At 33.0% G+C, this 13,053-nt stretch overlaps 3 protein-coding genes and 1 non-coding gene across 4 annotated transcripts; all 4 read left to right on the top strand.

The window, feature by feature from the left end:
- The first annotated feature begins 684 nt into the window (after nt 1-684).
- On the top strand, nt 685-1,500 carry LOC137805713 (lectin 10-like). The gene has a single exon (XM_068605648.1). The coding sequence runs from the start codon at nt 685-687 to the stop codon at nt 1,498-1,500; it is 816 nt and encodes a 271-aa protein (XP_068461749.1).
- A 1,843-nt stretch (nt 1,501-3,343) lies between these two features.
- On the top strand, nt 3,344-4,123 carry LOC137805712 (lectin 7-like). The gene has a single exon (XM_068605647.1). The coding sequence runs from the start codon at nt 3,344-3,346 to the stop codon at nt 4,121-4,123; it is 780 nt and encodes a 259-aa protein (XP_068461748.1).
- Nucleotides 4,124-5,771: 1,648 nt separating this feature from the next.
- Nucleotides 5,772-5,845, top strand: TRNAN-GUU (transfer RNA asparagine (anticodon GUU)). The gene has a single exon. It is a non-coding gene; the product is annotated as a tRNA-Asn (tRNA).
- Nucleotides 5,846-6,206: 361 nt separating this feature from the next.
- On the top strand, nt 6,207-11,809 carry LOC137808695 (serine hydroxymethyltransferase, mitochondrial). The gene is made up of 16 exons (XM_068609951.1): nt 6,207-6,639; nt 6,720-6,770; nt 6,859-6,945; nt 7,102-7,223; nt 7,898-7,974; nt 8,336-8,460; nt 8,742-8,834; nt 8,956-9,048; nt 9,181-9,378; nt 9,527-9,631; nt 10,040-10,105; nt 10,234-10,311; nt 10,527-10,638; nt 10,713-10,823; nt 10,970-11,138; nt 11,553-11,809. The coding sequence occupies exons 1-15, from the start codon at nt 6,550-6,552 to the stop codon at nt 11,116-11,118; spliced, it is 1,557 nt and encodes a 518-aa protein (XP_068466052.1). The 5' UTR covers nt 6,207-6,549; the 3' UTR covers nt 11,119-11,138; nt 11,553-11,809.
- Nucleotides 11,810-13,053: the final 1,244 nt, after the last annotated feature.

The raw sequence follows: 13,053 nt of genomic DNA, 5'->3' as shown, positions 1-13,053 counted from the left end.
TGGTTGTGGGATGTAATTTCACACAACAAACAAATTAAAGTGTAAAAATAATATTAGGTAATAATACATTCATATTATAACTCTTAATACTATTATTTTAATATTTTTTATATCATTTAATTTCAAACTTATTTTTTATTATATATATTTATTTTTAAACACGTCACAATCAAGAGTTGTATACAATTTCATAAAGAGATAAAGTATCATTTTTCAAATTCCGACTCATTTCGATTTCTAATATTTTTAGATCTACTTCAATTAGCAACACAATATATTCTCTGGTAAAAGAAGAAATTAGTAATTTTAATTCCAAAAGTAAAAGGTAAATTCATATTTTAAAATTTAAATTATACTAGTAGAACTAATTTTAATTTTTTAATTAAATGGTTTAATATAAATTATATCAACATAGCATTGTATTTATCACCTTCACTTTTCCAAACACCGTCTAATGTATCCTATGCAAGTCATTTGGCTTCTTAATATGATTATGAACATCTGGTAGACGCAGGCCTGCCCCCATCATTTTCATCAACTTTTTTGCCCTTTCTTTCTCTCTTCATTTTTCATCTTACTCTCTCTCTATATAAAGCAGAACATTGCCATATCATCACATCATACACTTCTCTAACTAGAACTACCAATAAACTAAGTTTCCAAGTGATATTTGAGGTGTGAATCATGGCTAAAAGACAAACTCCATTTCTCCTTCTCATGATTTGCTTCTGTTTTGTGTTGGCCAAGTCAGATTCAGTTTCGTTCAGCTTCTCGAATTTCGAGACAGGAACAGAGTACGACATTGGTTTCCTTGGCGATGCTCGTGCCCTAGACGGTGCAATACAATTGACTAGACGAGACAGTGGACCATACGGCACTCCCATCATTCGCAAACACAGTGTTGGTCGTGCTGTTTACATTCCACCAATCCGTGTCTGGGACAAAACCACAGGGAAACTTGCAGACTTCGAAACAACGTTCTCCTTTGTCGTTGATTCTGCCGGCTCAGAAATCCACGCCGATGGCTTCTCCTTCTTCATCTTACCCTTCGATGCTGACCCCAGCATTCCCAGAAATTCATCTGGGGGATACCTCGGACTCTTCAGTCCCAAAACTGCTTTCAACGCCTACAAAAACCAGATTGTGGCCGTTGAGTTTGACAGCTTCGGAAACGAATGGGATCCGAAGCCTGTTGCCATTGCTCCTCATCTTGGTCTTGACATCAACTCTCTTGAATCTGTTGAGACCGTAGATTGGCCTATTAACTCAGTTCCTCAAGGTTCGATTGGAAGAGCTAGCATTCTCTACAATTCAGAGAGCAAAGAGTTGAGTGTGGGTGTTACGTATGCTACTGAACCCATCACTGTTGTTCAGTTCTCGAAAACCATTGATCTCAGGGGTGTTCTGCCGGAATGGGTGAGAATTGGGTTCTCTGCTGCCACTGGTGATAGCGTTGAGACCCATGATATTCTCTCTTGGAGCTTCGTTTCACGTATCTAGGGAGACCCACATCTTCTAAAGACAATAATCATCTGTGATCAGAGGGCTATAACTCTACCTCCTCTGAAGACATTCTCTTGAATTCTGAATTGTTAGTGTTTTATGGATTTTGTTTCAGTGTTCGTGTTTTTCTTATATAAGTCCAACCTTGGTGTTATAAATCAATAATCGTGGTTTTTACTTTCTTAATTTTCGTATATGTTTTGGTACTACATTTTCTGTAATAAATCACAACAAAAATTCATACATACGCTCACACTATTTGGAATACTACAGAACACATCCTTAAAACTTACTCAATTAACTAACTTATACTAAAAATATTTATAAACATTCAATTGATGAAAGTTTAACTTGTAATCGGTTTTCCATATACAATGAAATTCCTCCAAAGAAAGAAAATATATGAACATATGTTATTTCTTTTTATAAAAACTTTCATGTTAAACATCATTATCTAACTTGATATCTTGGTTACATTGATACCTCAAATAACAACAATCATTTGTCACCACATGAAAAAAAATATGGGGAATCTCATATGTTAACAAGAACGATACATAGATAGATTATACATATTTATAAATAATTTTAAGAACAAACTAGATGAAAACCTAATATATCAATGAAATGATTATCTATAAATAAACCATAAATTAGTCAATTTATCAAAACACACATTCTTTTTACGAAAAATATGAGTAATCATAAAAAAAAAAGTTAAATGATATCTTTCTAAATCAAATAACAAAACACTTTTTAATACTAAAAATATTAAATTGAAATAAACTATTCTTTTTAAAATAAAATAAGAATATATACTTATATAAATAATTGTAGAATTTTTATTACATATCAACACTTTACAAAGTTAATTTTTTTTATCAATAATAAAAGAATATAATAAAATACTAGAACCTATATTATAAAAAAAAAAAAAAATCTATGCCCGGTCAAAGAATTCCATCCAGCACATCACACTTAAGCCTGATGGTTCCTTTTACATATACTAAAAACGATTTGTAAACCATAATAGGCTGTAAAGATATATAGTAGCTAATTCTTAGGATGTTTTGTGGAAAAACATTGTTTCCTAACAATAAATGACATATGTTGCTCATTCTTCTAAAATTTGTCAAACTAACGTAAATTATAATAATGTGGATATTGTGAATCTTTACTACTATAATATGATGTAGTATATACTAATGCATACTTTGACTGATATAAGATTTTTTTATGCCAGAATTTATATTATCAGTACTGAAATTAATGTTAATAAAGTACATCATTTAATACAAATAAAGGTTAATATAGAGTGGAATTTTGTTGAGTGAAAATTTTATTATTTATAAATCTTAAAATGGGTTGTGGTTGTGGGATGTAATTTGATCCCATAACAAATTAAAGAATATTAGTCCGACCTCATTTCGATTTCAAATATTTTTATATTTAGTTCAATAAGCAGCACAATATTTTTTCCGCTTTAAGAAGAAATTAGTAATTTTAATTCCAAAAAGTAAACAGTAAAATTCATATTTTAAATTACACTAGTAGAACTAATTTTATTTTTTTTAATTAATTGATTTAATATATAAATTATATGAGCATAACATTGTAGTAATCACCTTCAGTTTTCCAAACACCGTCTAATGTGTCCTATGCATAGCATTTGGCTTCTTAATATGAAAATGAACATTCGGTGGGCGCAGGCCTGCCTCAATCGTTTTCATCAATTTTTTTGCCCTTTCTTTCTCTCTTCATTTTTGATCTTACTCTTTCTCTGCAACCTCTATATAAAGCGGATCATTTTATGAATCTATCATCACAGTACTTCACAGCCATGGCCATGAACTCGAGAACTCAAATATCTGTTTTCACTATCATCATTTCCTTCCTTGGACTCACCCAAAACGTGAAGTCAGCTTCTTTCTCATTCTCCAGTTTTGGGTCTTACACAAATGGCATTACCCTGGAAGGTGATGCCCATGTTTCAGAAGGGGTGATAAAGCTGACACCTGTCACACCCAACAACGCTGGCAGAGCCTCCTTTGCTGCACCCATCCACCTTTGGGATGCCAAAACTGGGAAGCTGGCAGGCTTCAACACAACCTTCTCCTTTGTTGTTGCGCCAAACGCTCCTGGGCTCTTGGCAGACGGCATTGCCTTCTTCCTGGCTCCGTTCAACTCGAACATCCCAAGCAATTCAAGTGGTGGATTCCTTGGACTTTTCAGCCCTGAGTCTGCCCTAAACGTATACCAGAATGAAATAGTGGCTGTGGAATTTGACTCCTTCAGTGGGAACCCCTGGGACCCTCCCTCTGCCCATGTAGGCATTGATGTTAACTCCATTGCCTCCGTCACAACGGAGAAATGGGAAACTGACAGTGCAGGGAACGCGCTTGTTGCATATGCCAGTGTGAGTTATGAGCCTCTGGAGAAACGTTTAGACGTGGTTGTAAGATACCCTGGAAGCAGTGTGAATGAGACTAGTCTCTCCTTTGTGATTGATTTGAGGACTGTTCTTCCACAATGGGTTAGGGTTGGATTCTCCGGTGCCACGGGACAACTGGTTGAAATTCACAACATTCTTTCTTGGACCTTCACTTCTGCCTTCTATTAGAATTTCTCCCTTATGCTCGATGCTCTTTTTCTTATTGCTTATTGTTAAGTTCCTAATAACTTACCTTTCTCCACTTTATTCTCAATAAGATCATTCATATTTTGAATGAAATTCAGTTTCATCAGAAGTGCCTCTGCCCAGTTTTAAGGAGTGCCAAACTTGTCTACAATTTGATCTGCTACTGCACGTATATTGTTACACATGGTTAATAATTACATTTAATTTATATAGAACTCAAGTAATTAAATATCTATTTACTATTATCTTTCCAAGAGATATTTTGGAAGGATGTAGGAATGATAGTGAGGTTTCAGTTATACAATTATGTTAATGTTGATCTAAAAAATAAGTTAAATTATCATATTAGTTATTAGTATTGACATAGCTTATATGCTGATGAGGAAGATGCACATGTACAGAGATTCATAGACCCAGAATCATTCAATATATTAAGAATAAGACAATTAAGTAAAATAAAATAAAAATAAGTGTTAAATATGTTTGTCATCTCTTATACAAAATTATTTTTCGTTTTTAGTGCTTCAAATTTTATATCATAACTATATGTAGTATGAAATTTTAGGTTATAAATATTTATAGTACGAAAATGATTGAAATGAGTCATGTGAAATGATTATTAATTGTTTTTAGATTTCGTTGTTGTTATACAGATATCTACTATAACTCTGTTTAATGAATTAATGAAGTGAAACGCAAATTGAATCAATTTCAATAGGTTAATGAAGTAGAACTCAAATTGAATCAATTTTACATGAAACTTATTTCAATCATTTTCATACCGCAAAGATATGGATGATTGAAGTTTAGATAAAAATAAAAAATAATATTAATAAAAAACAATATTGTGTTATAATAAAAAAAAACAGATGATGTTATTTTATAAGTGAGAGAGGATAATTGGTTTAAATATACAACATAGACTCAAATGGGGGAATAAAAAAAGTTGTGTGCCCCTATGATAAATGGGGGAATAAACAGTATTCTAAACCCTAAACACATTATCAACCACCAAATTTTCACATTAGCAGCAAGATTCAAACTAGCTCTCGTAGGATATTAATCCAATTCTTACGAATTAAACCAACTTTAGCTGGCATGAAATTAGCAAAACCAAAAAATAATCCCATAATTTAAAAAATGTTAATAATTTAGTGTATCCTTATATGTTATTTATCACTATTAATTGATTCATTAAGTGGTGGCCACCTTACAAGTTCATTTGGACTAAACTTGCTAATGCCACGTCCCTCTTCAATTACCATGCATATTTACCACATCAGTGCATTCTAGTACTAAAATGCAACAAATCAGAATGTGTTTGCTAAGATTTTAAGAAACTTTAACTTAATCCTAAATTTGCATCTTTGAAATATAAACCCGTTTTACTAGCTCAAATGTTTTGTACTCAAGTGTATAGAAGCAGAAAACATTAAATGGAACTAAGTGTAAAAAATCTGAAAACATGTTTTTATATGCTGGAATAATTGTAGATGTTAATGATGTAGGCAAGTTGATTGTTTTTTTGTTTTTTTTTTTTTGTCTCTATTTTCATATCTGAATTAAGTTTTAAATGTAGTAAATAAGAATCCTTCATATTTTAAATATTAAATGCTTTTATAAATCAAAAGCTGGAATAGCTCAGTTGGTTAGAGCGTGTGGCTGTTAACCACAAGGTCGGAGGTTCAAGCCCTCCTTCTAGCGTTTTATATTTTATTTTATTTTTGCTTTTCTTTCTTAACTTTTTGCCTTGTGATTATATTTTAATTGTCATATTAGAAAGTGATGAAAAACAATCAAATGCTTCTCTTTTAATCAAAAAATTATTACATTAATAAAAAATGAGAGTTTGTTCATATCTTAGTTGAATACATTGATGGCAAGTGGCAAAATCTGTTTCAAACATTTGAATAACCCTATCACCTTTCATTCATGTCCCAACAATCAATTTGTGGCCAAGAAACCCTACTTCTGGATTGGCCTTTCAAGGCCTATATTATTTCCAATATCTCAATTTTCATGTTTTTTTTTCTGAATATTACCTCATCCTACACTAATTCTAAATATATAATTAATAAAATTTAAGTTTAACGTCATGGTCTAAAACATTGCCATTCATTATAAATATTCATAAATAAATATGATTTTTAAATACTATAATAGAATAACACTCGTTAAATGTCATATATGTTAGCCATTAATGCAACAGCCTCTTTCATTTCTCCAATTTTGTAATATTTTTATATAATATATTTATGCGATATTATTATTATTTTAAAAAATAGCGAAAGGTGGGTCCCTCGCCGTGGCGCCAAGCGAAAAACCGATTGAGAGCGGATTGGGATAACAAGGCATCGAACGAGTTCATCTTCACAAACACACACACTCTGTATCTCTCTGTGTGCAAAATGGCGATGGCAATGGCGCTTCGCAGGCTTTCCTCTTCAACTGATAAGCCTCTGCGCTCTCTCTTCAATGCCGGTTCCATCTACTTCAAGGTCCACTCTCTCTCCCTCTCTTCTTCTTGCTCTTAATCGCTTCTCGTAATCTCAACCCTTCTTCTTTTACGCTTTTGCAGTCTTCTTTGCCTGACGAAGCTGTCTACGACAAGGAGCGACCCGGAATTACAGTGAGTCCATTTTTAAGATATAACTGATTTCACTTTCTAGAAGTATCCATTTTCATTATTTCATGAAGAAAAAAATGCGACTCTGCAGTGGCCCAAGCAGTTGAATGCTCCACTGGAGGCTGTTGATCCTGAGATTGCTAATATCATTGAGCTTGAGAAAGCTAGGCAATGGAAGGTATGAATATAATTATTTTATGGTCATGTGTGAGTGTGTGGTGTTTCCTCGTTAATTTAGGATTGAAACTTTTTTGTATCATTATAAGTTATGGATTATGATGTATAGTGTATATTTTGACTTTTTTATTTTTTTATTTCTGGGTGAACTCTGAAGGGGTTGGAACTGATACCCTCAGAAAATTTCACTTCTCTGTCTGTCATGCAAGCGGTTGGGTCTGTGATGACCAACAAATACAGTGAGGGGTATCCCGGTGCAAGATATTATGGTGGAAATGAGTATGTCTCTCTCTCAACTTTTGCATCTACAAAATTTCATAATCAGGCTCCTCTGAAGTGACTAACTAGAGAGTAAACCAAGAAATTTTAGGTCAGGACAAAATAATTTATATTCAGTGCACATGCACAATAGAGAAGAGTGTTAGCAACAACTATACATCCTCTTTAAAATTTGTAAGTGAAACTGAGTATAGTCCATAATTTTTATGATTTTTTATCAATTTCAATTAATTGTGTATAGTCAATCTTTTAAAATTTATTTTTCTTTACATGGTTTTTTTCTCTTACAATTTTATTATATATATATTATCATTAATTTCCTTAATGACTAGTTTTTATTGAAAAATCTGAATGAACTGACTTTTTATTTAGTGGGATTTCCGTTTCTAACCATATTTTCTTTATTCACGTTACTCGAATTTAAAACTTTTATCATGAGACCAGTGCCCCTGAGAAATGACTTGTTCATATACAAATTATGATTTTTTTTAGAAGATTAACAGTTAATTTGCTTATCAGGAGTATAACTTATTATATCTTTACTTGTTTTGAAATAATCAAACCCGACTTGATAACTCATCATGAGCACAATAATGTATATATAGTTGTTGGCAATTGGGATTTCATTCTACACCGAATGCAAATTTGAAAACTTGTGGATCTTTCCTCTTCAGGTATATTGACATGGCTGAAACACTGTGCCAGAAGCGTGCCCTTGAAGCGTTTAGATTGGATCCCGCTAAATGGGGAGGTAAACTCACAAAGACGACGAAAAGATAGCCGCACAACCTGTTTTCTATTTTTTGGGCTTTAGCAGAATGCACTACTTTTCTTTTCTTGTTATTAGCATGCAAGGGAATGTGTCTATTAGTTGCGACCTGTTATTGTTTTTGAGCCATGGTAATAATTTTTCTACGGAACTCTGAACTGTTTTATACATGCTAAGGTTGAATTCAAACTAGGTTTCTAGAGGTTGCAGTTTAACATGGGCTTTGCTGGTTAAATTTTGAAATGATCACCCAGGAGCTTTCTTGATGCTCAATGAATTCATTGAAAGTATTAGGTGTTTGCTTAAGTCTTCTGATATGTGATTCAACCCATTTAAATTGCAGTGAACGTGCAGCCTCTGTCTGGGTCTCCCTCAAACTTTCATGTTTACACTGCATTGCTAAAACCCCATGAGAGAATCATGGCACTCGATCTCCCTCATGGAGGCCATCTTTCTCATGGATATCAGGTACTTTGAAGTTTGAACCTCCACCATCTTTTCATCATAATTTATTAACTAGCCATACATATATAATACTTTTTTTAAATATTTAACTATTTTTATTTTTATTTGAGTCATTGCGTAAACCGTTGACTTGTGGCAACCTTTCGTTTAAGAATCAAATATATTGTTTACGTTTTCCAGACAAGCTCTCTTAATTATTTTTAAATTCATGCTGGAAGTTCTCTCAAATCTCAATTCATTTAGTGTCTTCATTTACAACTAATATTGCTACTACTACTATGCAGACTGATACCAAAAAGATATCTGCAGTCTCCATTTTTTTTGAGACAATGCCATATAGATTGGACGAAAGTACAGGATACATCGACTATGACCAGGTATAGTTGCAGGGTATATTTCTTCATGGTTGGGGTACTGTTGGTTACATTTCATAGATATATTCGTGTCACCTTTTATGCCATCTCAAGGATTTTGTTTTGTGAAAATCTTGAAATTCAGTTGGAGAAAACGGCTATACTCTTCAGGCCAAAATTAATTGTTGCTGGAGCCAGTGCTTATGCACGCCTGTATGATTACGCACGTATACGCAAGGTAACATGCATGCACAAGTATATAGTGTTGAGTGATTTTATAAATAGATTGTATGTTATATAATGTTTTATATCTTTTACTTGGAAAGATTGCATGGAAGTCCCAACCTTAAATTCTTGAAACATGTTACAGGTTTGCGATAAACAGAAAGCTATATTATTGGCAGATATGGCTCACATCAGTGGATTGGTTGCAGCTGGAGTTATCCCATCACCTTTTGATTATGCAGATGTAGTTACTACCACAACTCACAAGTCACTTCGGGGACCAAGAGGAGCTATGATATTCTTCAGGAAAGGAGTTAAAGAAATTAACAAACAAGGAAAAGAGGTACATTCCTAGGCTAATTTAATTTGACATTTTTTTTCATTTTGATTTCTATAGTCTTAAATTTCAGTTTCATCCATAGGATAGTTTGTATTGTTTCCAACTTGAACTGATGTAAATTCATAACAGTAATTCTTCTTTTAATTTGAAGGTACTCTACGACTATGAGGACAAAATCAACCAAGCTGTTTTCCCTGGACTGCAAGGTGGCCCTCACAACCACACTATTACTGGTTTAGCTGTTGCATTGAAGCAGGTAAATAAGTGGAGAACGTCGCATTTTTACTCTTACCAGTATAGTGACAGACTGAGATGGAAGGGCTGTGTCACTGTCTGTTTTTCTTCATATTTTTGTATCCACTTACAGTTACCAATGAAAAAAAAAATAGTAAGATTTTTCTCGTTACTTTATGCAATCCACAGAAACTACAACATATGTCAAATGGGTGGGGTGAATAAGTCATAAAATGGACATTTGTTTGTAGCTTTAAAAGAGTAACCAAAAACGGTTCCCCGTGCAACGACTTGGAAAGCGGATTCTCTGGAGCCATAACTTCTTTTTAACTTAGTAAAATAATTGACATTGTGGGATGTTAGTATGTATTCTGCATATGTTTATCTAATGATCGTGTATATCTCTTTCTCTTTGTGGTTGTGAATGCAGGCTACAACTCCAGAATATAGAGCATATCAAGAGCAAGTTCTCAGCAACAGCTCAAAATTTGCACAGGTACCTTATGAAAGAGATCCTCCTTTTCTTTCTTATTTTTTATCTTAATCCGCAAAGTGGTTACAAATTGCCTTTTCATATCCAATAAATTAACCTGTACATAACACTGAAATAATAATGTGTTTCAGGCTCTGGGTGAGAGGGGCTATGAGCTTGTTTCTGGTGGAACTGACAATCATCTAGTTTTAGTGAATCTGAAAAATAAGGTAATGGTATTCTGCTTTGGCATTTCTTCTAAGCTTTATTGACTCCGAACGAGAAATCGTCACTTCTATACTGCTCTTTGCTTGTGCAATAGTCATAAAAACTGACCTCAGTCTTACATTTGTGGTTTCATTATGGAGAAATTTGGTAAAATAAGCAGTAATTTATTTGAATCTTAGGGGTCAGTAAAATAGACCATTTTTTTTTAAATGTGCAGGGTATCGATGGCTCCAGAGTTGAGAAGGTGTTGGAAGCAGTTCATATTGCAGCTAATAAAAACACTGTTCCTGGAGATGTGTCTGCTATGGTTCCTGGTGGCATCAGGATGGGTACAAGCTCTTTGTTGTTTGTATTACTATTTCATGTCTTCAGTCACTTAAAGGATCTCTTTTGTGGAATTCAGGAACCCCTGCTCTTACCTCTAGAGGATTTGCTGAGGAGGATTTTGTTAAGGTAGCAGAGTTTTTTGATGCAGCTGTAAAGTTGGCTTTGAAGGTCAAAGCAGAGAGCCAAGGTTCGTAGATCTTCATTATGCTTCCTTAATTTGCGTTTGTTTCTTTATCTGGACACGGCTGAAATAAAGCTTTTTAAGCTCATTCTGTTGGCTTGTTAGGTGCATACTAAGCTAATATGTGGTTGCTGTTGAACTTTTCTAATCAGGAACGAAACTGAAGGACTTCTTGGCCACAATTCAGTCATCTTCTTCCATTCAATCAGAGATAGCAAAACTCCGCCATGATGTTGAGGAGTATGCTAAACAATTTCCAACCATTGGTTTTGAAAAAGCAACCATGAAGTACAAGAATTGAGAGAAGAAAAATTCCACCAGGTATGTGTTTTTCTTTACTCATTTTCTCATTATTTTATTCATTTTCGTTTATTTGTTGTTAAGGTCATATAAGTTATAACACAAGAGGTGGTTGGACACAACTGAAAGGTGGTGCACTACGGACTTTGTTCTTCTGTCATTCAAATAACTTGTGTAATTACATTTCATTTCAAGTTGTCCACTCAAAGCTACAATTTATAGGAAAAGAAAAGCAAAGTGATGCCAATAGTTGTCATTAATCTCTGATAAATTTAAAAACTGATTTAAATGAGTGATACAGGAAAGTTTCTACTGTTTTACATTTCTAGCATTGAATTTTATCATCTAGGACATTCATAGTCTGATGTTCTCTAACAGATGTTAGTTTGCCATAGTCTGATATTCTCTAACAGATGTTAATTTGCATTGTGACAGGTCATTCAATGGTCTTACTGGAAAAGCAATTCAACATGATCAGTTTTCCTGATTCATGGTAGTAGAGGACCACAACATATGCTTTAAAAAAACGACAAAAGCCTTTGTATGTATGAATCTAGAAAATCTCGATCACTATCTTATTGAAATGTATAGATACATATGTAATAAAGGCTTCAAATACCAAATTTCCTGAACAACCTATCCCTTTAATGGGATTACTACCGATCATAAGAAGTGATTGTATCTTCTAAAAAGTCAATTAGCCTCCTCCCTTGCATAGAATCTCTCTGAATGCTGATGTTAATTCTTTTATCACCTTTATTAGATTCATTAAAATATGCAAGCAGTTATGGCAACCTGTCTTCAGGAGCCGCAAATATAAACAAACTTGAAAGTAGACTTTATAGATCCTAAAGAGACGCATTCATGTAAGTGGAGGAAACATCTTATTCCTCACATGATAATAGTATAGCTTGACCAAACATCATTTTATTTATTTTCTTTCAGGTTTTTGTTTGAGATTTAAAGTTATTCCGAAGGTAATATATTAGCAATTTTGTAGGATACAGGAAAACACAAAACAGGCTTGAAAAAACATCATTTTATTTTATTTTTTAATGATTTTATTTGAGATTTCAAGTATTCCCGTTTCATAGGTTGTGTTAAGTCAGTTTTTTGTGAAGTGCAGGAAAACACCGAACGGGATTGATTCGTATTTTCAAAAAAAATCTTTAATTTTTTTTAAGTAAATTGGTTTGTGAAGTGAAACAAGGAAACTAACTAAAAAGAACAGATCATTGTTTTTAAATGCTTTCATATATGTAGAGAGTTTCTTGTGACCTAGTTAGAAACAAACAAATAATTTCTTGTGAAGGTACAAAATAAATAATCTCCAAAATGAGTTTAAGAATAATTTGTCTTACATTATACCAACCAATACTTCAAACACAAATCATTTGTCTTACACTACACCCGACAATACTTCAAAGCCAAAACATGGAAACATGGCTGTGAATTCACTATTATTAACTGACAGAAGTCCCAAAATGTGAAGAATGATATCAAAACATAGTATACACTGGTTGAGATGCAAGATGATAGGAAATCTTTTTATTATTTGTGGATAATGCTAAGGAGGACTTGTTTTTTTTTAGTATTTACTACAGTAACTATTTATTTTTATTTTTAAGATTAATTTTTAGTTTCCATTTTTTCTTAGGTTTAAAGTTATGATGGTAACCGAGAATTCATTTATAAGCTAAAGTTTTTATGTAAATATTTGAGTGATTTTCTTTTCAAATTAAACCTCTCTAAAAGGTTCCAAAGGATGTCAATAACATTGATGTTATTGAGACGTCACTTTGTATATAAATTTTACCAATGTTCTAATTATAACTTGGAGAAGCTTATAATTAGAATATTGTGAGATTAAAATAAACTTGTGAGGGTATTTATGTAATTATACTTCAATGATATAGTGCATGTTGCAAATGAAAAG

Source organism: Phaseolus vulgaris, chromosome 3 (genome assembly GCF_000499845.2).
Source record: "Phaseolus vulgaris cultivar G19833 chromosome 3, P. vulgaris v2.0, whole genome shotgun sequence".
Classification (NCBI taxonomy): domain Eukaryota; kingdom Viridiplantae; phylum Streptophyta; class Magnoliopsida; order Fabales; family Fabaceae; genus Phaseolus; species Phaseolus vulgaris.
Note: the sequence above shows the minus strand (reverse complement) of the source record. Positions and strands in the feature narration are given on the sequence as shown.